This window comes from Elgaria multicarinata, chromosome 21 (assembly GCF_023053635.1).
Source record: "Elgaria multicarinata webbii isolate HBS135686 ecotype San Diego chromosome 21, rElgMul1.1.pri, whole genome shotgun sequence".
NCBI lineage: Eukaryota > Metazoa > Chordata > Lepidosauria > Squamata > Anguidae > Elgaria > Elgaria multicarinata.
The window spans coordinates 8,784,394-8,810,269 of NC_086191.1; the positions used below are offsets into that span (position 1 = coordinate 8,784,394).

Below are 25,876 nucleotides of genomic sequence, written 5' to 3' on the forward strand. Positions count from 1 at the left end.
GCGGCTTTTTCTCTTCTTCTACAAACAGCCTGCTGACACCTCCCTCTGGGGCGTGGGTGGTGTCATTTTGGCTATATAAACCATCAGCGCTCCTGAGATTGTTATTAGCTGATGTGGTGATTAGCAAAAGGAAACATTCTGCCCCATTTGATCCTCAGAGGCTTCCGTAGCACCTATTAGCTCATTTCTTCCAAAGGTTAATTAACAGAGTAAGTAGCTAAGAGGAAGGCGTGTTCACAGAGGACAAAGTGTGTATCCTGGTGCCAACACTGTTAACTTTTCGGCGCCAGGTCAAGACTTTTCTCTCCTCCCAGGCATTTAACAGCATGTGCTGCGTTTTTAAACTGATCCCAGAATAGTTGTTTTAAACAGATATTGTCTGTTTTTGTTTGTATTTGATACTTTTTGTGGTTTTAAATTTTGTATATTTCTTTTTAATGTTCACTGTTTTTAACTTTTGTAAACCGCCCAGAGAGCTTCGGCTATGGGGCAGTATATAAATGTAATAAATAATAATAAATAACATTCTAAGCCTAAACATCCCCGTTTTGCCATTAATAATGTTCCCAAATAAATATTAATATAACTTTTCCAAGATATTCCTTTTCCCATCTTCAGTTTTTTTATTATTGTCTGCCTGCAACAGACAATCAGTCTCTGTTGGATTCCACCACCACCCTGCAAGGCGTTTTTTTCCCTAAAGATTTTTTTGTACTTTTGCAAAATTTGGGAGTTCTCAAGACTGTTTATACCTTGCTCAAGCAGCTCCCCTTTTGCGGAAAGATCATAGAATCATAGAATAGCAGAGTTGGAAGGGGCCCGAAAGGCCATCGAGTCCAACCCCCTGCTCAATGCAGGAATCCACCCTAAAGCATATCTGACAGATGGTTGTCCTGCTGCCTCTTGAAGGCCTCTAGTGTGGGAGAGCCCACAACCTCCCTAGGTAACTGATTCCATTGATGACGACGTTTGGCTTAGAAAAAGGACGAGTGTATAAAATGCTGCATGATGTCGAGAAAGGGGGAGGCATTTTTCTCCCTCTCTCGTAATACTAGTACCCAATGGGATCATCCCACGAAGATGGGAGATTCCGGACAGATAAAAAGGAAAAACTTCTTAACGTGGCACATGGCGGAACTGTGGAACTCACTGCTGCAAGATGTAGTGGTGCCTTTGGATGGCTTTAAAAGGGGGTTAGACAAATTCCGGGCGGAGAAGGCTTTCGATGGCTACTTGCCGTGAAGGCTAGAAATTACACCCAGGGTCGGAGGCTATGTGCTTCTCAGTGCCAGTTGATGGGGGATGTGAACGGGAGGCTGTTACTGTTCTATTGTTCCACTTGCGGGCTTCCCATTGGGGGGGGGCATTTAGTTTGCCACTGTGTGAACTGAATGCTGGACTAGATGGACCCTTGGTCTGATCCAGCAGGGCTGTTCTTATGTTCCTGTGTCCACTTGCCTGGGAGTGCTGCCATTTTGGAAACATTTTGCTATTAGGAGATACTTGGTAGGAACTGGCAGTCCAGAGACTTAGTGCTGCCTTTCCCTCTGTAGCAACTTCTTCTAACTGTAAACCCAAGGTCCAGAAAACTCTCTCCACGGATCTCAGGAATTTTCTAATGCTGTCAGGGTGCGGTTTGGCCCAGGGACTAGCAGGTGTTCCCAAGAAAATCCCGAACCTTGCTAATGGGGCCCTTACCTCCTTCGTTTCCTCCCGGCTTAATTGCACAATTATCTCCTACTTATACTTTTTTTGCCAAGCCTGTTTTATGAATTATTGCCCTCTTTGCTCTAATCCCAACAGTAGGAAACTTCCCAGTTCCCACGCCAGGTGATCATCGTATAATTAGTGGTGTCGGGGTTAAATTTTGAAGTGCAGGAGCTCATCATGGGGGGCCCCATAGACATGCCCCCAAGGAGCAAATCCATAGCCACGGCCCCTCAAGAAGAATCTGTAGCCATTTCACAAGGAGAATCCACAGCCACGCCTCCCAAGGAGAATCCACAGCCACGACTCCCGAGGAGAATCCATAGCTACGCCTCCCGAGGAGAATCCACAGCCACGCCTCCCGAGGAGAATCCACAGCCACGCCTCCCGAGGAGAATCCACAGCTACGCCTCCCGAGGAGAATCCACAGCCACGCCTCCCGAGGAGAATCCACAGCCACGCCTCCCGAGGAGAATCCACAGCCACGCCTCCCGAGAACCCACAGCCACGCCTCCCGAGGAGAAAATCCACAGCCACGCCTCCCGAGGAGAACCCACAGCCACGCCTCCCGAGGAGAATCCACAGCCACGCCTCCCGAGGAGAATCCACAGCCACGCCTCCCGAGGAGAATCCACAGCCACGCCTCCCGAGGAGAAAATCCATACCCATGCCTCTGGATCACTTTCCTCTTCTCTTTCAGATCCTGCGCAGCCGTTTGCCATGGAGACACCCCTGGAGAAAGCCTTGGCCACCCTGGTGTTCACATTCCACAAATACTCCGGGAAGGAAGGTGACAAATTTACTCTAAGCAAGAGGGAGTTGAAGGAGCTGGTGAAGAAGGAGCTTGCACTGGAAGAGGCGAGTGATGCTTAGAGTGGGTCTTGGGGATGCAGCCGCCTTCAGCAGCTCACAAAACAGGGCGCGAGTTTGGGAAACCCGAGGTGTGAGTTCAAGTCACCATCAGAGCCAATTGGGGGTAGGGTGGGAGACATGTGGAGAAGGGGGCATAGCCCCGTGGTAAAACGCCTCCCTTGCTGCGAAAGGGTGAGGGTTCAATCCCTCACATCTTCAGGCACGGCTGGGAAAAAACGCAGCCTCTCTGGAGCCTAAAGCCCCAGAGATCTGCTACCAGTCAGTGTAGAAAAGGCAGAGCTAAGTTGGGTTCCTGCTCTGAGTCGAGAGAAGCCAACATCTGGTGTTTCTGTTTGAACCCGCTCTTTATGCAGAGCCATGAGGACTGGAACCTTGCTTTCATCTCCAGCGAGGGATGAGAAAGACCCTCCCACCCACCAGGCACTTTGCTGATGGTCGGGGTTTGCTGTCTTTCTTTCCATCCTTCCTTCTTCGTTACTTTCTTTTCTTCCTCGTTTCCTCCTTCCCTCACTTCTTCGCACCACGGGGGAACCCAAAGGAAGATAAATCTGCAGCGTAGATTCCACACCCCCCCCATCCCATCCACCCCCTCCCCCCATTGAATGAACCCTCACCCCACTTTGTCTTGCAGAAAATGAAGGACGGCGGAATCGACAGACTGATGGGGACCTTGGACAAGAACCATGACCAGGAGATCGACTTCAAGGAGTACACGGCCTTCCTCTCGGCCCTCTGCATGACCTACAATGATTTTTTCAAGCAGGATGCAAAATAGGGGAGCAAAGATGGGCAGAGCCCTCCGGCAGTGGGTACCTTACTTACGTCATCAAGGGTGAATTGAAATAAAGCCCCTTCTCCCCAGAAGCTCCAAACGCTGCTCTCTCCTGCCTGTATGTATGTCTGCAAACCGACCTTTCGGAAGGCAGGAAGCATCAGGGCTAAGTCTCGAATAAGGCTCCATGTCCCCATCTCCAGGTAAGGCTGGAAATATTCCTGCCTGAAACCCCGGAGAAACCCTGCCAGTCCGTGTCGACAAGACTGATCTGGATGGGCCAAGGGCCCAGCTCAGCCTAGGGCAGTTTCCCAGGTTCTTGCGTGAAACAACCCTCCCCTTTCCGTGCCTTTTCCTCTTTCCCCAGAAAATTCACTAAAAAGGAAAAACCCAGAATAGAGCCGCGGGGCCTATTTTGCTTGGGAGTGTTAGGAAGTCTCCGTCTGGAAGCGCCACCTGAGTCAGAAAAACCTTCAGCTTGTGTATAGGGGGTGTGTGTGTGAAGTTTGCAAGCACATACACCAGGGACTAGAAACAATTTTTTTTGTCAAGGTCCACATTCCCTCAGGACACATGTGGATGGTAGGTAGAGCCAAAGCCAGAGGTGCATGCGGCCAAGAGCTAAAAGTGGATGGCTCACCCCCTTTTCATCACGTTTCTCTTTCCTTCGGCCACCTCCTTTTCTCTCTCCTTTCTCTCTTTTTGCTACCCCCTTTTCTCTCTCTTCTGCCACCCCCTTTCTCTTTTTACCACCTCCTCTCTCTGTCACCTCCTTCCTCTCTTTTTGCCACCCCCTTTTGTCTCTCCTTCCATCATCTTTCTCTCTTCTGCCACCCCCTTTTCTCTCTCTTCTGTCACCCTTTCCTCTCTCCTTCCATCATCTCTTTTTGCCACCCCCTTTCTCTCTCTTCTGCCACCCCCTTTTCTCTCTCTTCCACCACCCCCTTTTCGCTCTCCGTTCTCTTTTTGCCACCCCCTTTTCTCTCTTTTTGCCACCCCCTTTTCTCTCTTCCGCCACCCCCTTTTCGCTCTCCTTTCTCTCTCTTTTTGCCACCTCCTTTCTCTCTCTTTTTGCCACCCCCTTTTCTCTCTCTTCTGCCACCCCCTTTTCTCTCTCTCCCCCCACCCTGCCTGTGAAGACACATCACTCTTGCCAGAGGTCCAAACTGATCGCTTGCGGAGGGCCTTTGGAGTTAGACCAAAGTCAAACAAACGTTCCTGTTCGTCCACTCCTGCTTCGCCCACTTTAATACAAGCACACATAGGTGCCCCGATTCGCCGATGTGAATTGCTGGAGAGAACCAGACTCAAAAGAACGCTGGGATGTTTGTTAGGTAAGGAAAACTAGGCGTGTACTTGTGTGTAAACAAGGGCTGGGCACAGGCGGTAGATGACAGGGTAACATATATAGAATCCAGGCTAAGATGTACAGAAGTTCGAATGATCCAACCCTCCGCTATTTTGCGGAGACGGTGCCTATTTATCACAGCCTAAACAAACACTGACCCATTTCCCCCCATTAATGCGAGAGATTCACTCCCTAGCTTTCAAAACCTCTCAGCGAAAAGCAGATGCACGTTGACGCTCGTGAACACACACGCAAATCAGATCTGAATGGAAACCCACCCTCCTCCATCGCTAGTAAAAAAAAAAAAAAAAGCCGGAAAGTTAAATGCGCCACATGTGAACCACCCCGGTAAAACTCACCACAGTTTGGGCCCTCCCCAAAACTGGCCTCGATTTCAGTCCCCCACTCTTTTTGTCTGTGTCCCCGCCTATGAACGGCTCTGAAATTTCAGACTGCAAACTTTCAGCTCAGTGCAAAAAGGCAGGGATGCAAAAGGCGATACCAAACCCGTTTTAGCTTCAGGGCTCAATCCTATGCACGTTTAGACAGCAAAATAGTTGTATATCTCCCAGCATGCCCCAGGGGCATGCTGGGAGATATACAACTATTTTGCTGTCTAAACGTGCGCTAAAGCTGTTACGTGCCAGTAACTAAGTCTTAGCAGAGTCAGTTCAGCCTATTAGATTTGGGGAGAGAGAACGCATGCAAAAGACGGAAAACCACCAAATGATGGAAGGAAAGGATGAAGGGGGTATAGCTGGGCCCTAGGAGGGCCACATCTGGAAACCTAGGAGGGCCGGATTTGGCCCACCGTCCCAAGGTTCCCCACCTCCACGTTTTCCCCGCTTATCCAGATGGGTCACTGTTAAAGAACGTCTCTGCGTCACTGTTAGAAACAGGAGAAGCTCCTCAGTGAGATTAGATCTATCTCATTCGGCATTCTTAAGGTTTTAGAGGAGGAAACTGGTGAGGCCAGTTTCACAGATGATCTCTGCGTTTTGAGGCGGCTTCTGCCCTGGGTGGCAGCGGAGGAAAGGGAAAGGAGCAATGTGTCTTTCACCACACTTTTAACACGTCGAGGTGGTGTCATTTCCACGGGAGCAATCCTTGCAGTAAAAAAAAAAAAAGGAGGGGGGAAAGAGGGAGGATTTGTCCATCACCACACTTTGAAAATCATCTCCACACACAGCAACTTGAAAGTCGGGGGGGGGGGAAAGGCCTCATCTAGGGTATTGCATCCAGTTCTGGGCTCTACAATTCAAGAAGGACGCAGACAAGCTGGAGCGTGTTCCAAGGAGGGCAACCAGGATGATCAGGGGTCTGGAAACAAAGCCCTATGAAGAGAGACTGAAAGAACTGGGCATGTTTAGCCTGGAGAAGAGAAGATTGAGGGGAGACATGAGAGCACTCTTCAAGTACTTGAAAGGTTGTCACACAGAGGAGGGCCAGGAACTCTTCTCGATCCTTCCAGAGTGCAGGACACGGAATACCGGGCTCAAGTTACAGGAAGCCAGATTCCGGCTGGACATCAAGAAAAACTTCCTGACTGTTAGAGCAGTATGACAATGGAACCAGTGACCTAGGGAGGTCGTGGGCTCTCCCACACTAGAGGCCTTCAAGAGGCAGCTGGACAACCACCTGTCAGGGATGCTTTAGGGTGGATTCCTGCATTGAGCAGGGGGTTGGACTCGATGGCCTTAGAGGCCCCTTCCAACTCTACTATTCTATGATTCTATGACACAGAGAGAGAAGTGGATGGAAAGGCAGGCAGGCAGGCAGGCAGCCAGAGACAGGGAAAGCAAGAAAAAAAAGTATCTGGAGAAGAAAGAAAGGCAGACAATCTGGAAAAGGAAAGGAGAGAAGAGGAAAGAAGAGAAGAGGAGTTCAAGTTTCTATCCCTCAGGGATGAACCGGGAAAACATCCCAACCAGTCATGCGTTGAAAGGGTTTGGGATTCTGGAAGAGCAAATAAAGGTGGAGTTTGAAATATGTAAAATAGGAGGGGGGGAAGGCTTCAGCTTTGCACCCAATCAACTGCCTTCTGGGTGGGTGGGGGGCTTGTTTGCCCAATCCAGACTCCACCCTGGTCTATAAATCCAGGCTCCAAGGGACCTTGGCTCACCACTTCCCCTTCTCCTGACATCACTTCAGTTGCTGTTGCTTATTTTGGGTAAGTTTCATTATTATTTCCCCCTACCAGCTTTCTTCAGCTGCTTTTTCTGCTGCTTCTACTTTCCAAAGATCAGGGCTAGTTAAGTGACAGGAGGGAGGGAGTTCCCTCCCCAATTCTATATCCATTTACCTGGGAATAAGCCCTATTGAACACAACGAGGCTTACTTCTGAGTAGACCTGCACAAGATTGTATCCTTCGGGGCTTTTCTTCTTTTCTCTTTTAATTGTATTAATGCGTTACGTTAGCATCCTTTGGCTTTTTATTCCCCCCCCCCTTTTTCCACAGTGCGACCCTAGCTCAGTCTACTCGGGAGTAAGCCCCGCTGAGTCCAGACTACATTTCCCATTATCCCTAGCCCCCGGGCCATGCTGGCTAGGGGGCAGTGGGGGTTGTAGTCTGACACCTCTGAAGTGGGAGGGGGTAGGTCGATACACATGCCTCCTCTGAAGGAAGCCCATCTGAGTCCAACGGGGCTTACTCTCCAGCAAGCCTCAAAGGGTGCAGTCCTAGATAGGTCTACTCCAAACTACCCCCCCCCGCGCGGTCCGGATTAGATTTACCTCCTCTATCTAGCCATCCCATCCTAGCCACGTCTACCCAGAAGTTAAGTCGGGGGGGGGGAATTTACTCCCAGGAAAGAGCGCAATAGAACTGCAGCGTCCTGCAGTCCGGCCCTACCTTTCGATGACACGCTGCCTCTGGTCATGTGCAGAGTGCTTTCCCCTTTCCCACCGAGCTGTGGGGGCAGGGGGCGCATTCTCCTCCTGACGCGCTGCCTCTGAGCATGTGCAGAGGGCTTTCCCCTTTCCCACCAAGCTGTGGGGGGCAGGGGGCCGCGTTCTCCTCCTAAAATTATACTCCCGAGAGGCCTGCGGCTTTCAGCCTCCCCCCGCCCTGTAAAAAGAGATGCTTTCATGCATCCTTGCATCATTCTTAGTTTCCGCCAAGCGGGTAAATCGCACCCCCGCCCCGCTCTGTTGCAGTGTGGGTTTTTTTCCACGCCATGCGTGGCCCTCGCTGCAAGGGAACGGTGGGCGTTTCCAGCCCCACCCTGGGAATTTCCCCGATCCTTTTCGCCCCAGGAGTAGCCAAGCTGGGAGGTGGCGATTTGAGGCCCAGAGGGCAACCCCGCCACCATGCAGGAAAGCAAAGGGTGGGGGGGTGCTGCGGGGGAGGGGGGTAATGAGCATGGAAAACTCCAAATGGGAGGGGTGTTCTCCCACCTAGCCACCCCACCCCACCCCTCCCCACGGCGGTCCCAGCTTCTTTTTACTACCTGCGCAGTTAACTTGGCGACCAAAAACTTTTCCAAACTCCCTCGCGACCCCTGGCGGCCAAGGTTGGTGATGCGCTTCCTTGCGCCGCGTCGTGGCTGCCCTGTCCTCATGCCAAATGAAAGAAGCCATAGCCCAGAGACAGCGTGGCGCAGCGGTCAGAGCGTTGGGCTGGGACTCGGGCGAGCTGGGTGTGTTAAGCTGTTGGGCGGCTTTGGGCCCCCGGTCACCGACTCTAAGCCTAACCTACCTCGCAGGGTTTGTTGTAGTGAGGGTGAAATGGACAGGGAGGCGCCCTGGGTTCCTTCCCAGAGAAAAACGGCAGATGATAAAAGCAGTAATAAGAAGAACCAAGTCTGCTTAAACAGGCTAAGGCCAAAGGCACTCAAGCTCAATGGCTGAGAGAGGATTTGAACTCAGAACTTCCCAGTGCTAATCTTACCACCTGTTTCCTATTCCATGTTGCTGGCTTATTTTTTCATTCGATTCTGGGCTAGGCATCTGTGCCTTCTAACGTCACTACACCAGGAAGAAACTGCTGTGGCTTTGTCTCACTGCAACAGCCTTGCCCAGATGTGTTGTACTCCGACTTCCATCATCCCCAGCTAGCACGCCGGGATGGGGGAGGCTGCCCCGAACCCAGCCCTGCAATAAGGAGGGTGCCCTACTTTGCTGCTTTGTTGATGCACCCATTTCCCAGGCAACTGATCCCTATGCAATTATTAGCTCAAGGGTGGGGCAGCGTATACCCAGGACAGGGGTGGATCAGGCCCTGCTCTCCTTTTTACCCCCTGCACCTCCGCAGCGCTTCTACAAATCCTGTCATTTAGCCCTGCTTTGCTTTAGTACCACACCCGTCTCCTGGGAGTAAAAGGCATGTAATTTACGAAACCTATCTACTAATCGCAAACTTGTTCTCCGCACGATCCACGTGCAAGAAGAACGCATCTCCACAAGCTCAGAGGAACTCCTGATTTGTTCAAGGGGAAAAAATGGGAGGGGTGCCATTCAGGGTGCGTGGGAAACCATGTGGGGGAAGAAGGGGGAATGGCATCTCCTGAAGAGGGTGTGGCTGGCTGAGAATCCTGACTAGGAGACTTGATGCTGCAACATTTCGTTGTGGGTCTCCTAGGTGCAGCCATAAATAAACAGGGGGACAAAGACAGACACAAGTCTCTTTCTTTCGCTCTCTTTTGTCTGGATGAGGCCTCAAACAGTCACAAATCCCACTAACAAAAGCCACGCAGGCTTAGCATCCATTTTTGTTCCGGCGGCCTTTGGACAAAGGAAGAGTCCTTGCTGGGCCTCCCTGCCCAGACATCCATGTTCCTATGAGCTCTGCTGCAATCCTCACAGAAGCTGGCATTGCGGGGAGCAGACTGGGTTTTTCCACCCACAATATATTGTTGTGAGCGATTCCTGTTTCCAATTGGCTCAATCTTCAGTTAGACCCACAAGTTTTACAGGCAACCCGGTGTTTCGAACACACCACCCATCAACCCCAGCCGGCTGGATCAGACAGGCCTAACCCTGATATGGATCGAAACAGCCGTTCGCATTTCTGAAGCCTCCGTGGATGGTCGCGATCAGCGCCCGCGCCTCCAAACTTGCCACGGCAGCGCTGGTCAGCTCCACAATTCCCAGCGCAGTGGCTCCTTTCAGGCTGGTAAGGCATGATGGGAGTTGTAGTCCAACCGATCTGGAGCGAGCTGACTCAGGGCAGAAAGCCCTCTCCAAGAGGGCTTGCCATAAAGGCCAAATATACACATATATACCTCATTTCAGAAGAGTCTGACTAGATCAGGGCAAATGCTCTTTTTTCCAGTACTCTAACAACTGCTTGCAGGCAGAACTGAGAGGCAAACTGACTTTGCCCATCATTTGGCCCCTAGCGACTGGTATGCAAAGGTAGATTGCCCCTGACACTGGAGGTTCTATTTGGCGAGTGCAGCTAAGAGACACTGAAAACTGTCTCTCCTCCACGGACTCATCTCACGCCCAGCTGGCCTAGCGGGTTTAAAAGCCATCACTACCTCCGCCCCCCAAAAGGGGCAGCGAGGGAGAGTGGGCAGAGCTGGATAGCAGGAGAACTTTGGAGTTTTGCTAATGCCAAACCAGAAGCTGGAAGCAGAAAAACAGGAGTCGAGACATGGGGTGGGGGAGATTGACAGCAGGAAGCTCACATGGGGAAGCGTCCGACCTCTTTAATCCTTTCAGTTCCTTAACCGGAGAAGGAACCTGGTTTGGAACAAGCGCCTTTTCTTTTTCTGCTGCGCATGATTTTATTTATTTTTTAAAAATGATAGGCTTTGAAAACAGCTTCAAAAGCTTCCCACTCTGCCTTCCGGGCATGGTCCTTTTCGTGGCCACAAATGCCTGGAGTAAAAGGGCCACACCCTATGATCAACAGGAACGGGAGAATGCTGCAAGCCGGAAGAGGAGAGAAAGAGCTGTAACCAACTGCTGGTATTAATGCCAGGAATAGGTCTCCTCCATCTTCCTTGATGCCATTCCCCAAATTTTGGGGAACCCATGACCCAATCCAGCCATTAAGGGTGGACCACAGACCAGCCCCTTCTATGGCTCAACACTTTGTGAAATAGTGAGGAAGTGACCGATTATAAAATTGTAAGGAAGACAACGGATGTCATATTGATCATCAAGTTAAAAGCTAGCTTACTCATCAGCCTTCTCCTTTCTCTCATGTTTCAGATAAAAGACTATAAAGTGGGGCGTGTACGTTAATTCATTTATATATTTGTCTTTGAACATTAAAAAATATATCCTGTAAATATTCTAAACACAGTTGGGAAACTGTGCCCCAGATTGCAAGGAAGGGTGAGTTGGTGATGTCACAGACGCTTGTCAATAGGAGCCCCTCAAAGCCAGCTTCGGCTCCTCTTCACTGGCCTGATTTTAAACTCGGCCACAATCCAAATTTGTGGATTAGAACTGGGGGGTTTTTCAGAGGGGAAAGACTGATGGTTAAAACAGGTTCTTTCCTTATTACAGTAACACACCGGAACCAACAATCATTACAGCAACAGACCGGTAGAAACATAATAGCGTTTGTTTTGTTTTTTGTTTTTTAAATGACCTGAACTCACAGCCCAGCTATGAAAGTTGTGAATTCATCAGCTAAAGCTCTAGTGGGTTGGTCTACCAAACTGAAGCTCGAAGACCTCGTAATAATATTTAGAAATGTTTCAAAAACCCTAAAGGTGGGAAAGGTTTGCACCAGTTTGGACTACACTGAAAGATGTCTTTCTCTTGTCACCTTGCATCTCTAAAACCTGATCCAACATCTCGGTTTTTGTATTGCCTCTTTTCAGATCTTCTCTCAAGATGGCATGTCCCCTCGATCAAGCCATTTGCGTGCTGGTTGCCGTTTTCCACAAATATTCTGGCAAGGAGGGCGATAAGAACACTCTAAGTAAGAAAGAGTTGAAGGAACTGATCCAGAAAGAAATGACCATTGGACCGGTGAGTACCAAAAGAAGCAGGTCCCTGCCCATGCACAGAGCGAGATTTCCTCCTCTGTCGGCACAAACCAACCCTCTGCATTTGAGATCAAGGGCTTTTATTAAGAGCCTCCTGGTACTTTGGAGTTCTTGATGCAGGTAGCAATAGATAGGATTCTTGTGTGTATATATAAACCAATCCATGTACGTTACGCTCGACAAAGCGCAAGAGAGAAAGGGCTTCCCATTGAACAGGAGGAGGGAGAGAAAAGGGCGAGGACAAAGCAGAGGCAGAAAAAGACATTTTTCTCCTTCTCTCAGAATACTAGAACCTGGGGTCATCCCATGAAACTGATTGGTGGGAGATCCAAGGCAAATAAAAGGAAGGACTTCTTCACACAACGCAGAGTTAAATTATGGAACTCACTGCCACAAGATGTAGTGATGGCCACCAATCTGGATGGCTTCAAAAGGGGGTTGGATAAATTCCTGGAGGCAAAGGCTATCCATGGCTACTAGCCCTGATGGTTGTGTGCTATCTCTAGTATTCGAGGCAATAAGCCTGTGTGCCCCAGTTGCTGGGGAACATGGGTGGGAGGGTGCTGTTGCACCATGTCCTGCTTGTCAACGGCTGGTTGGCCACGGTGTGAACAGAGTGCTGGACTAGATGGAGCCTTGGTCTGATCCAGCATGGCTGTTCTTATGTTCGATTTAATTATACGTAGTCAACATTAGTTTCAAGGCACACAGACTGGCCAAAGTTAGGAGGCACTCAATAACCAAAGAATGGCTGACCTTTTTGAATTAGCCTCCGACATCTAAAACGTGGGTGTAGCAAAGGCTACACCCCACCTCTGCTACCTAGTCTGCCATCAAGCACCCAGGTTTGTCTCTACAGCCAGAAGGACTAGAAACTTGGGCCCAGCAAAACTCTGCTAGCCCACCCCCACCCGTAAAGTGGGCCCAGCATCTTTGCCTGCACCTGACTTCAGCGTTGCAATTTGCCACTTTGGGACTTCCAAGCGGCTTCTCTTTTTTAATTATTATTGTCTTCCTTTTCGCTCCAGAAATTGAACGAAAAAGAAATCCAAGGGCTGATGACGGATCTGGACCGTAACGGAGACCAGGAGGTGAACTTCCAGGAGTACGTCACTTTCTTGGGCGCCTTGGCCATGATTTACAACGAAGCTTTGGCTTGCTAAAGCGGGCCGGACGGCATGAGGGGGTGTGGTCTCGAAATACGGCTCTCTAAGATTGTTCTAATATCTAATAAAAATTAAGTTTTGTAAAGTTTGGCTGGCATTACACTACTTGTCTCGTTTTTTGAAAAGGGAATTGAGGGGCGGGAAGGGGTGGGTGGGTGGGTGTATAAATAAGAAACCAAGTCCTAGCATTAGAGGTAGACAGAAAGTGACAGACTACCCACATGAAACACTAACCCTATTTCTTACGAAGAGTGGTTGTATCATTTAAGATGGCAGTGAGGATCTCACACTGTTGAAAGTGGGGAAAAACTCCCCACACATAGAAAACTAGCCTGTCAGGGAGAAGGCGAGATGAAAAGCTTGCTCCCTGACCTGCTAGTCTTCAACATGCAGTGATTTATTTATGTATTGGGGAGGATGCCATCACATTAGCTACACACTCCTTTCCTGGCTCCAGCTGGGTCCTTTAGTCCCTGCCTCTCTTAGCATGGAGAAAGCCAAACTGGGCAAGGCAATGACATTAGTGGATGTGGCCATGGAGGCGGGTGGGAACTTCAACTCCCATCACCCCCAGCCAACAGGGCCAATGGTCAAGGGAGTTGTAGTCCAATGCATCTGGAGGGCAACAGGTAGGGGAAGCTTGGGTTGAAATACTGGACTACAAGTGCTGGGTTCAACTCCCCCATTCAGCCATGAAGGTCAACAGGTATCCTTGTGCCAGTTCCTCTCAGCCTAACCTACCTCACAGGGTTGTTGTGAAGATATGCTACCTTGGAGAAAAGCTGGTTTATGAATACAAATAAATTATATATATATATTATATATATTATATGAAATGTAAATTACATACTATATGACGTTATTATTAGACTTCTATTACTATTATATATTTGCCCTGAATATATATATATATATATGTGTGTGTGTGTGTGTGTGTGTGTGTGTATATATTTCTTTCTGCCTTAAGGAACAGCCAATTTATTTTATTTATTTATTGCTTTTCTCTACCACCCAACAGACTGAGCTCTCTGGGCGTTTAGAGAAATGTTTTAAATAAATATATTATTGTATCAAATATAAATTATATAATAAACATATAGAATATAAATCTAATAAAAACCAACTCACTGAACCTCCGATGCAGGAAGAAGGGAGAGCCCCTGCATCCCAGAAGAAAGCTTTGCCCACGATTCTGAGCACACTCACGCTGCTGACGGGCTCCGAGTGCGGAAAACGCTCTCCTCGCCCCATGCCCCCTAGAGTTGAGAAGGCTTTTGCGCCCGGGGTGCGCTGCATTCCCATCACCACCAGGCGGAGGTGTTGCGCCTCAGTTTCCCATTCCAAGTTCTCTCTCTCCGCCTTGGCCTGTCACTCACATTTGGGTCTCTCTTGCAAAAAAAAAAAAAAAGAATTTCTGACCCCTTTGCTATTTCTCTCTTCAGTCACCTAGCACTGAAGAGGGAGAGGTCAAGGCATGCAGGGAGCAAGCCTTTGTCAGATTGGAAGCGTGGGTGCTCTGGTTTAAGGATGTGACACTGTCCCTTTGCGTGTTTTCTTGCCAGTAGAACAGATGGTGTTGAACTGCAAAGGCCACAATCCCTCCTCACTCTTTCCCCCAACCTACTCATATCAGAAATACTGAGAGTTGTTCAAAACACCTGGAGGAGCAGGCGGTCCCGACGGGTCAAGTTTGATCTTGGTACTTGGGTATACATAGCCACTTCCTAAACTCCTGACAAAGCAAGGTGTGCAGAGAATTCTGCATATAGGCAGGGTATAAATTGAACTGATGATTTCAAGTGGGATATTTTGCTGCCTGACATCCCATAAAAGTAATGGGATGAACCAAAGAAAGCTTTAAGACCGATTTTTCTCTTACACTGAGACCTCACGGAAAACCGCTCCTGAAAAATGGAGAAAGGAAGGAGTGTGTCCGAAACTTTTGACCTGGGACGGGAGCCGGAGGTTCGAAGATAAGCCCTTGGCCCGGTGTGTGAGCCCAAAGAAATCTCCTCTAACCCCGAGTTTGCTTCATCCAGTGAAGCTGAAGAGTGGGAGAGATTTGGGAGACGAAAGGAAGGGCTTTTGCCACAGAGTGCGAAGTGAGGGCGGAATCCGAGATGGGCTGTAAATAAATTCATGGAGAAGGCTATCGAGGGCTACCCATCACGATGGCTGCGTATCGCTTCCACTGTCGGAGTCAGGATACTGGGCTACATGAGCGGGAGGGGGCTGGTGGCCTCGTGTCGTGCTTCTGGGGGCTTGCCATGGGGGATGTGTTTCGGCACTGTGGGGTCACGATGCTAGACGGACCCGCAAGCCCCGTCCAGTATGGCTCTTATGTCGAGATGGCAGAAGCGGAACGATCCTTCACCCTGGAGCGCAAGGGAAGCGATCACAGCTGCCGAGATCCCCTCGGAAAGGGCTCGGAATTCTATTTTGTGGCCGGCGAGTCCCAGCAAAAGACCTGGAAGGCCAAGACCGGAATGCTTCAACACTGAACGGTTCCAAGCCGGCCTCCACCCCTTCCCCGACTCACATCCCCCGCTGGCCCCAAGCAGAGAAAGGGAAATTAAAAGGTAACAATGGAGATTGTCAATATTGGAGGCAGGGGACAGACATTTTTTGTAAAGCAGCAGTGTCCAACCCCTTCCAGCCAGAGAGCTCTCGGGGGCCACATTCCGGCAGGGGGTGGGCCCCAAAAATACCAACCTCTTTTAGCTTGAAGCTCCCTTTACTGCCAGGAACCAACACTTAGGAGAGCCATTTCAACCTGTTAGAATGGGGTGGGGGAGAAACCTGCAGAACCCAGGAAACCTCCAAACGCTGGGTGGTTGGGCAAAAGGGGGCGGGGCCATTTGGGGAACTCCGGAGGGCCGTATGGCCCGTGGGCCGCAGGTTCAACATCCCTGCAGTAAAGCACCACACAAGTAATGGCACTGTATAAAATAATCCGATGTATCCAGGAGGGGTGTGTGGGGTGGGGGTGGGGCAACGGCAGCATGCGGCCCTCGGCCTAATTTCAAAAGCCTTCTGCATCCAGGCCTCTGGATGCCGGGGACTAAACAATGGAAGATACCCACACGCCACGGCTGTGAGCTTCTGAGGGTAGTCTTCTCTTTAAAAAAAAAAAAGGGGGGGTCAGGGGCTGGATGGACCCTTGGCCCCGATCCAGCAGGGCAACACTCAGGTCTCTCGAATTCCCCCCATCCGGCCCGACTCACCCAGAATCACACAAATCGGCAACTTCGAAACTTCATTATAATTAACATATATTTTAAAAAATAATAATAAAATCACTCTGGTTTCTCTCCTCCCTAGCGGGGGGGGGGGGGAAGGAGCGAGGGAGAAAGGGCAGCGGGCGAAGCCAAGTACCGCTCCGACCCACGGTCTTCGTTTTTCCCTGTCCCCCCCACCGCTATCACGCCACCCCACCCCCCCAAGCTCAGATCTGGACCTGACCTCATGACAGATAAGAATGCAAAGTTACAAGTGCTTTACAAGAGACACCCCCCCTTTTCCCTCTCTGCCCCCGCCCCCCCATGTACACGGCAGTTCAAAAGGAGGGAGGGGGAGGACGGAGAGAGGGAGGAGTTATGTACAGATTTCTTTTTCTTTAAAAAACATGATTAGGCAAAAAAAAAAGGGGGGGGAGGGGTGGAACCATGAATGCCGCACCTCTCCACTCTCGCACGGCACGCTACGAGGATCTCGCTAGCTAACGGTGCGGGTGGAAATATACACAGGATCAAACGCAGGGCAAAGAAATGTCTGGGACTCCTACGGGCCTCGGATCCATGTGGACACCCATCCCTCGGATCCAGGGAGGCAGAGGATCCGTTCCGTCTTCTCCTTCTCGCGTCCCGCAGGGTTTGGGACGCTTGGAATTCCCCCCAAGCACCCCAGAAGCTCCTCACTGCTGTGGGGTTTGGGGGGATGACCCCCGCACGCCCAACTTCCTCCCAGGTCCCCTGCAACCTGGGCTGGCTACCGCCCGTCGCCAAGTCCAGCCCCAGAACGCCCAGGGAGGGTTCAAGCCACCGACGTCTCTACGAAGGCGATGGCCGCGCATGGTCTCGGCTCCCGGTGTCCCCGTCTGGGGCGCGGAAGCCTGGCCCTTCGTGGGCGCGGTTTCCCCCCCGGGGCTCCTGCGGGTCCCTTCCTCCTCACCGGGTGGGGTGTTCTCGGCGCCGCAGCCGCCTCCCTTCACTGGAGCCGGTCCGTGCGGAAGGAATCCTCGACGGCCGGATCGGTCAGGAGGGCATATGGATCGGTCAGCATATTGAGTCCGTCCAAGGTGAGCGGCTCGATCTTCAGGTCTTCGTCCAGACCCAGGGAGGAGGAGGAGTCCATCTCGAAACCAGGCATGCCCGCCAAGACCGTGGCAATCTCCTTGGAAATCCCTGGGGGGGAGTCCCCTAAAACAGGGGGAGAGACAAGAGGGAGGAGGGGCAGGGGGGAGAGGGAGCATCAGGCACACGGCGCCTCTGGCAAGGCTTTCGGGGACTGGGACAACCCCTTTGCCCAAGCAGCTAACGGCGCCGGCCTGTTCCCGTTTGACAACCCCTAAAGGCGCAACCCTCTGCAGGTTTAGACAGAAAGAAGGCCCTCTTCAGAATCCGTGCATTTGGTTTTATTGCAAACTCACAGAATAGTAGAAAAGTAGACTCGGAAGGGGCCTATAAGGCCATCGAGTCCAACCCCCTGCTCAACGCAGGAATCCACCCTAAAGCATCCCTGATAGATGCTTGTCCAGCTGCCTCTTGAAGGCCTCTAGTGTGGGAGAGCCCACCACCTCCCTAGGTCACTGGTTCCACTGGCGTACTGCTCTAACAGTCAGGACGTTTTTCCTGATGTCCAGCTGGAATCTGGCTTCCTGTAACTTCAGCCCGTTATTCCGTATCCTGCACTCTGGGAGGATCGAGAAGAGATCCTGGCCCTCCTCTGTGTGAGAACCTTTTAAGTCTTTGAAGACTGCTATCATGTCTCCCCTCAATCTTCTCTTCTCCAGGCTAAACAGGCCCAGTTGTTTCAGTCTCTCCTCATAGGGCTTTGTTCTCGGAACAACCTTTCCCATCCCACTGGACGGGTTGGACTACAACTCCCTTCATCTGCTAGGCCGGGGGACAGCTTGTTTACAACAAAGTAGCCAAGGCACAGCGATAGATTTGCTTTTCATCCAGAGAGCAAACATTCCCACAAAACCCACCTGTTGGCTTCGGGTGGGGGTGGGTGGGGGGCGTTCCCTCCCTCCACCCTCCCGGCCCCCCGTTACCTGTGAGAATAATGTTGGGGATGTTGCTGTGGCGGCTGTAGTTGTTCAGGTTCTGACGGTTGAGCAGGTGGGGGTCGTGGCTCGTGTTGCTGCCGCCCCCTCCGCCCCCCAACTGGCCCATGCTGTCGCCTTGGGAGTAGTTTAAGGCACCGAGGTCGTCCGCGAAGGCGTTGCTGTTGAACGTGAAGCCGCCCGTCATGTTGTCCATGAAGCTGTACTGATCAAACTGCAGAGAGAGAGAGAGAGAGAGAGAGAGAGAGAACAGCCGTTTGAACTGAGCACGAAGGGAACCAGGAGCCACAACAGTTAGAAACAGAACCTCAAGCTTCAGAGGTAGTCTACCTCCGAACAGCAGACGCTGGGAACAGAAAAGGTTTACCGGCTACTGGCCTTCATTTTTTACTATTATTTACCCTGACAGCCACCTTAATGTAACATAAGAGCAGTCCTTCTAAATCTGACCACAGGCCTCTTTAGTCCAGCATCCAGTTCACACAGTGGCGAACCAGCTACCTGTGGGACAGGTAGCAGGTAGCCACAACAGTGCCCTCCTGGCTGTGTTCCCCAGCAACTGGCCTGCAGAGGCATGCAGACTTTACAGTGGATTCCTTCATGGAGCAGGGGGTTGGACCCGATGGCCTCATAGGCCCCTTCCAACTCTGCTATTCTAGGATTCGACGATCTTGCCCTTGAGGCATAACCGAGGATTCTATCCTAAAAGATGGAGCAAGAAATACCTTGCCTGTGGGCTCGTTCTCGGACAGGATGGCTACATAGAACCTCCACGTCCAGGCGCAGTATACCACCAGATGCTAGCGGCTAGGAAGCGACAACGGGGAGAAGGCTCTTGCCTTCGGCTCCAGCTTGTGAGCTTCCCAGAGGCCTCTGCTTTTGTGCCTGAATTCGTTGGTTTGTTTTCCTCCCCCCTCCCCATCCCCTTTCCTTTCATGCCATGTCTTTTCGGATTCTCTGCCCTCAGGGAGGGACGGCCTTATTCCTTCAGCTCCGCAAATTGCCTTCTGGCTGAAGGGGCAGGGTGGGGTATCAGGAAGAGCATCAATTAAAAAAATGTCAACTCGGCCACGTGGGATGCTGGATGGGACGGATGCTTGGCCTGTCCTAACACGGCACGGGCGGACCAAATGTGATCAGGACGCACGCACAGGCCCGACGCTACCCCAATCCAGAAGCAGCAAGCCCCAAGGGGCGCGGTACTCACGCTGCCCAGGCCGAAGTCACCCAGCGGCTGGCCGAGCTGGTGCTGGAGCATGGAATTGGACTGGTAGTGCCCCGGGTACGTGCACTGCGACGGCATGGGGGGCGGCTGCTGCTGCTGCTGCTGCTGGCGGACTTGCTGGGGGCCGGCTGCCCCCCCTTGCCCCTGGTGGTGGGGTTTCTGGCCCTGCTGGAGGTGCAAGCCGGGCTGGCTGTACGGGTACGGGGGGAGCCTCTGGTCGGCTGGCAGCTTGCTGGTGTCCAACGGCACCCCCTGGAGGGGGGGAAGAGAAAAGGCAGGGCAGGGAGCAACCGTTAAAGGTGAGGCTGGCAGCTCCCAGGAGGGAGGGGAGGAACAGTCACGCACTCTCCCACCCCCAAACCCTCGATCAGGCTTGAGGCAGGAGCAGACAAACCCACAGCCCTCCAAATCTTGCTGGACTCCAACTCCCAATCAGCCCCCGGCCGGCAGGGGATGATGGGCGTCGGAGTCCAACATCGTACTCTGCAGGAGGTTCCTTCCCGACTCCTAGTCCACTCAGGGAGTAGAATGAGACCCGGGGGGGGGGGGGAGACGGAGCGTACCACGTTGGACTGCAGGTGGGGGAGCACCGTTTTCGAATGCTGGCTGAAGAGGAGGAAGCCTGCCCCCGCCCCCCCGCCCACAAGAAGCAGGCTCAGCTAGGACGCTCTCGCTCTGCGCGTGTGCAGGGAGTTTTGTTTCACACGGAGGAGCATTCCCAGCGGTTCCCTTACCCACAAGTCTGAAGTGGTACATCCCACTGAGGATTCTACCACCTCGTTCTGTGGCAGGTGGAGCCCGGGGTCAAAAAAGGGACCAGACTTGAGAAAGGAAGGAATTTGGGAAAGGGGAGGGTGGGGAGGTTGGGCAACGCTCAACAGCCCCATCTGGTGGATAAGTGAGAGTTTTCTCTCAAAGCCTGGCTTTGTTGGGAGCCAGCATAGCAGGGGGGGCCAAACCCAGATTGGGGAGGGGGGGGGCAGCAGCGGAGAGAAAGAAGCGATGCAAAGGGTCCCAATGTTTCCACCTCGGCAAAATGCATGGATTTATAATCAATGCCACTCTCCGGCAAGGCCTGAAGACTCTCCTGCTGAACGGGAAACACCCCCCCTTTGCCATTTCTACATCGGCCCGAGACTTCACTCAAACACCACTGCGGTTGATTAAACCGCGCTAAGGTGAACTGAAGAGCACTTCAGGGGAGAAACGTTTCCCCAACAGCCCAGCAGCTGGCGCTATGGCTCTGTCACAACACCGGCTGAAGGGACAGCAATCCCTTGAGGGCTCTGAAAATAGAGGAACAGAGGCAGGCTCTGGGGCCGGGGAAGAACAGCACCTCAATCAGGCAAACCCAAAAGGAGCAAAGAACTCTGGTTGGTTGAGCAGTAACAGAAATCTTTAATGCAGCTCTATACGTTTTGGAACAGAGATTCCGCCTTCAAAAGCCTCAAACACGCTCTGCAAATATTTTACAAGTGAAGGAAGGAAGGAAGGAAGGAAGGGCTTCTTTTTGTTTCTCCTCAACTGAATATTACTGTTAGTGACATGAATTGCTTGGGTTGATGGTTCCTGTAATGACGTACTATTGTAGCTAACGTATTGCTACGCTTTCTCGTTTTTTATTGCAGGTGTGTTGTTAGCCACTCCGGGCACTTTCTGCGAAAAAGCGGCCTACGTAGCTTAGATGATGGCGGTGATGGAGGCAGATCTACTCTGAAATACGTAGAGCTACATTAAAAGGTTTCTGTTCCTTCTCAGCAACCGGCGTCCTTTCTTCTTCGCCAGGGATAAAAGAGGCCTCCGAATCGCCTCGCTTCTCCACCCCGCTACTCCAGAAGGTGGATCGCTACCTCTAGCGGGGAAGGGGAGGGGAACAGCCTTCCCTCGAAGTTGAAATGAAGATGGAAAAACAGAACGGTGAAATTAAAACACAGATACACGCACACACGCGCATACGCACACACACACGCACGCACAAAAGAGGCAGCAGCCCAAAGCGAGCGCCGAGGTGCGCCCGAGAACGGCCCCCATGCGTACCTGCGTGATGGAGGACAATGTGGGTGACATAGTTGGCGAAAACGGTTTGGGGTGCGGCCTCCTGGTGTCTGCGCCCATTGGGAGGGTCAGGGGGCTGAGCGGGGCCCTGCGCCGGGGCGAGGCGTTCAGGGAGGCGTAGGAGGCGGGGGCGGCCGACGGGGAGGAAGCGGAGGCGGGGGCGGGGCCGCCGAAGCCGGGGTTGCCGGTCTGGCCGCCCAGCGAGGCGGGGAGGGAGGGGTTGCTGAGGGAGGCGGGGAGGGAGGCACCGCTGGGGGGGGAGCGCAGCGAGGGGTTGCTAAGGGAGCCCTGCAGCGAGGGGTTGCTAAGCGAGGATTGGATGCAGGGATTACTGAGGGAGTTCTGCATAGACGAGCACAGGCCTGTGGGGACAAAAAGGAGAACATAAGACATAAATAAATGGGGAATGAAAACGGCACGCGCAACACCCGGCTGACCCGCTGCGGGGGGGGGGGCAAAAACGGGGAGCGTGCGGCCCCAACCGCCCCGCGGCGTGGTGTGTGCGTGTGGGTGTGTGCGTGAAACGTAGGAGCGGACCTACGGAAGTGGGGGACGGGGAAACGGCATGAAGACACTTCTCGCCTGTGCCGGAAGGGAGGGGGGAAAGAGACCCCCCCCTTGCGTCCCGAGGCGGGCCAGATTCCCCGACTTGGGTCGGTTCGGGATGCCGGGGGTTGTGGCCCGACAGGGCCGGAGGGTCCCACCACTCCCGTCAGGGGAGAGGGCGTGAAAAAATTAACACTTCTAGAAATCACAAGGAATCGGAGGAACGAAGCCGCAAGCAGCTTAAGGAGGGGAACCAGAGCTCAGCGGCTGAGCTGCGGGCGTCACGGACATCGCCTGACCCCTCCTTTCGTGCAGAGGAAAGACCTCGGGTGGCGCTCGTCCCGGCTGAGTCAAATGCCTCCTGCGCACGCGAGGACAGGACTCGGTTGGGCTGTGCGTTTGCAAGTCTCTCGTTACCTCTGATGAGAAATTAAGAATTCCTCTCCCCGTGCCAGGAGGCAGGGCTTGGGGCGGGAGGAGGTGGGAGCCAGGGAGGGGGCCCAATCCTCCATGAGCCAGATTGGGCAAGCCCCGCCCACGGGGCGGAGCCTGCCCTCTCTCGCCCTACACAGTTTGGGTCCGGGATCTCCAAAAGGCCAGCTCCTCCCGGACGGACGCGTCCACAATTTATGACCTCTTCCAGAGGCCCCGTCACATTTCCTGACACCGAGTGTGGGGGACACGACACCAGGGCTTTTTTGAGGGGGGTGGGGCAGCACCCCGACTATGGAACACCCTTCCCCTAAGGAGGCCAGAGGAGCTCCGAAGCTTCAGTCCGGCCGCAAATACTGCTCTGTTCGGGCTAACTTGGGACGGGCGTTCAATCGTTTCGACGTTCTGAAGACGGTTGGTGGTGTTTCTAACGGCACCGTTTTGGTTCGAGACTTTCCTTCGGGCGGAAAGGAAACTCGTAAAGGCTTTCCGTCGGCAAAAACATCCATCGAGGGCTGTCAGTAGCCCTCGTGAAAGGGGAAGGAGTAGCCGGTTTAACACAGAAATCTTCTAAAAATCCCCTCTAAATAAATAAATACATCCAGGGGTTTGAACCCGATCGCCCCCTTGAGGTGATCCACCCACCAGACCCCCTCGGCCGACGGCCCAAGCCCCAGCCCCCGGCGGATACCTGGGCCGTCCGGGGCAGCCTCACCTGGGGAGTCGTAGCCAGGGCCCAGCCCCATGCTGCCGCTGATGCCCAGGTGCGTCATGGTGCTGGCCAGGTTGCCGGTGCTGCTGCCGCCGCTCAAGCTGGGGTAAGCCGACTCCTCCGGGTCCAAGGGCGTGGGCAGCGGCGACGGGAAGTGCAGGTTGGTGAGGTCAGGGAGGGAGCCCCCCGTGTTCAGGGCGGCGGGGATCAGAGGCAGGTTGGCAGGCTGGTCCGGGGACGGAAAGATGCTGGAGAGGGGAGAAGAGAGGCGGAGCAGCATCTCAGCGGAGGAGGAAAAGCACCTGCCCCATTTCTGGGGAGGAGGCCAAACACAGCCACGGCTTTGCACACACACACACACACCCCCCGAATAGTTGAGTGGGCGGCACCGCCGCAAATTCCCATTCCTTAGAAACAGGGCAGCACATCTGCGTACAGACCACATCCCACCAGTCCTTTTCCAGCTTCGTCGGCTGCCAGTTCCAGGTCCAGGCCTGATTCAAAGTGCTGGTATTGACATTCAAAGCCCTAAATGGTTTGGGGCCAGGTTGTCTGAAGGAACGCCTCCTCCCATATGTACCAGCCCGGACCCTAAGGTCATAGAATCATAGAATAGCAGAGTTGGAAGGGGCCTACAAGGCCATCGAGTCCAACCCCCTGCTCAATGCAGGAATCCACCCTAAAGCATCCCTGACAGATGGTTGTCCAGCTGCCTCTTGAAGGCCTCTAGTGTGGGAGAGCCCACAACCTCCCTAGGTCACTGGTTCCATTGTCGTACTGCTCTAACAGTCAAGAAGTTTTTCCTGATGTCCAGCCGGAATCTGGCTTCCTGTAACTTGAGCCTGTTATTCCATGTCCTGCACTCTGGGGGGATCGAGGAGAGATCCTGGCCCTCCTCTGTGTGACAACCTTTTAAGTATTTGAAGAGTGCTCTCTTGTCTCCCCTCCATCTTCTCTTCTCCAGGCTAAACACGCCCAGTTCTTTTAGTCTCTCTTCATAGGGCTTTGTTTCCAGACCCCTCATCATCCTTGTTGCCCTCCTCTGAACACGCTCCAACTTGTCTGCGTCCTTCTTGAAGTGTGGAGCCCAGAACTGGACGCAATAATCAAGATGAGGCCTAACTAGGGCCGCATAGAGAGGAACCAGTACCTCACGCGATTTGGAAGCTCTACTTCTATTAATGCAGCCCAAAATAGCATTTGCCTTTCTTGCAGCCATATCACTGCAAGAAAGGATCCTCAGGGGTCCTTCTCCATGAGCCCCTGCCAAAGGAAGTGAGGCAGGTGGCTACCAGGAGCAGGGCCTTCTCTGCTATGGCACCACGGCTGTGGAATGAGCTCCTTAAACAGGTTCACCTGGCACCTAAACTATACCCTTTTAGACGCCAGGTGAAGACCTTTTTATTTTCTCAGCATTTTAACAGTCTATTAACTTAATTTTCACTTTGCTGTTTTAAATGTCCTTTTTAAATCTGTATTAAATTCTGCATTGTTGCTCGATTTGATCCTGGTTGTGTTTTTATACTGTATTTCATATTATGCTTTTATACTGTTTGTTTTATGTTTTGAATGGTTTCCATGGTTTTAATGTTTGTAACCCCCCCCAGAGAGCTTTGGCAACGGGATGGTATAAAAATGCAACAAATAAATTCCTTAGAAATCACAATTCTGGGGCTCTTCTCCATTCGAAAGCGGGGGGGAAAGAGAAAGTAATCCCTAGCTTGCATGAAACTTAGCTCCTGTTCATGAGCTAGCTTTCTAGCTACAGGGAGTAGAGTTTGGCTTGGCTTGGCTTCTTTCCATTTTTTAATATTTCTTTTTGAAGTATAGGAAAGTGTTCATTTTTAAAATAAAAGGCATGCCCTATCTGAAGTCTGGAGTGGGCGCAGGGTGTTCTTATTGGTATATTCGGCCACGTGCATAGAATGAGCCTAACGCTTCCCCTTGGACACACTGTCTGCCTGCCACGTCCCATCACTTAAAAGGGGAAACTAAGCATAGTCTGATGAGATCTGGGTGGCAGTTGCTCTATAGGAGGAAGAATACACACACACACACGTGTACACAGAGTATTTTAGGGAAGACGGGAATGTGAGTGCCCTAACTTACTGTATTCCAGGCACCTCGCAGGACCTCGGACGGGCGGATGAGGAGGAGAGCTGTGGAAGAGAGAGAAAAGAAGATGGAACTACTGAAAATAAGTATTCAGGTGGTCCTCTGAATCCACCCCGTCACCCTGATGAAATCTGCTTGCAAGAGGAAGAAATCAACACCGCAGGGTTCTCCGGCTACTTCAGCTCTCTTTCCCCTGGCTCAAACCAAAAAGAGACACACACACCCTACACACACACACACACACACACACATGCTGGAGCAGGGCCTTCTCTGCTGTGGCACCCCGGCTGTGGAATGAGCTCCCTAAGGAGGTTCGCCTGGCACCCACACTGTATTCTCTCAGATGCCAGGCGAAGCCCTTTTTATTCTCTCAGTATTTGAACGGTTTATAAATGTAATTTCAACTTTCCTGTTTTACATTTGTATTTTAAAATTGTGTTTCTGTACTGCCGCCGATTTTATCCCGGTTGTGTTTTTATATTGTATTTTTATATCGTGTTTTTATGCTGTTTTAGATTTTGAATGGTTTTTCATTCGTGTGAAGCGCCCAGAGAGCTTCGGCTATTGGGCGGTATAAAAATTTATACATCTGTGGCTGCCGTCAGGAGGGACACGAGCGGAAGCCAGAGACAGGTAGGCCTGCAGCAAACGTAACCGTGGCAGGTACGCTGGTGGAGTTGTGGTTTGGCT

General features: G+C 52.1%; 4 protein-coding genes across 4 annotated transcripts in view; 3 read left to right on the forward strand and 1 right to left on the reverse strand.

The window, feature by feature from the left end:
- LOC134412125 (protein S100-A13-like) overlaps positions 1-25,876 on the forward strand; it is a 344,998-nt gene that overhangs the window by 126,463 nt on the left and 192,659 nt on the right. The window lies entirely within an intron of this gene.
- Positions 2,395-3,405, forward strand: LOC134412074 (protein S100-A5-like). Its single transcript, XM_063145849.1, has 2 exons — positions 2,395-2,565; positions 3,212-3,405. The coding sequence occupies exons 1-2, from the start codon at positions 2,428-2,430 to the stop codon at positions 3,353-3,355; spliced, it is 282 nt and encodes a 93-aa protein (XP_063001919.1). The 5' UTR covers positions 2,395-2,427; the 3' UTR covers positions 3,356-3,405.
- LOC134411962 (protein S100-A6-like) lies at positions 11,451-12,902 on the forward strand. The gene is made up of 2 exons (XM_063145689.1): positions 11,451-11,631; positions 12,677-12,902. Exons 1-2 carry the CDS (start codon positions 11,494-11,496, stop codon positions 12,809-12,811), a joined length of 273 nt encoding a protein of 90 aa, XP_063001759.1. The 5' UTR covers positions 11,451-11,493; the 3' UTR covers positions 12,812-12,902.
- The window catches only part of CRTC2 (CREB regulated transcription coactivator 2), a 28,983-nt gene continuing 19,165 nt past the window's right edge, over positions 16,059-25,876 (reverse strand). The window contains exons 9-14 of the mRNA XM_063145819.1: positions 25,181-25,230; positions 23,075-23,319; positions 21,364-21,743; positions 19,309-19,578; positions 18,090-18,315; positions 16,059-17,232 (exon numbers count right to left, since the gene is read on the reverse strand). Of these exons, the coding sequence (XP_063001889.1) occupies positions 17,021-17,232; positions 18,090-18,315; positions 19,309-19,578; positions 21,364-21,743; positions 23,075-23,319; positions 25,181-25,230 (1,383 nt within the window). The 3' untranslated portion in view covers positions 16,059-17,020. The remainder of the gene's footprint in view (positions 17,233-18,089; positions 18,316-19,308; positions 19,579-21,363; positions 21,744-23,074; positions 23,320-25,180; positions 25,231-25,876) is intronic.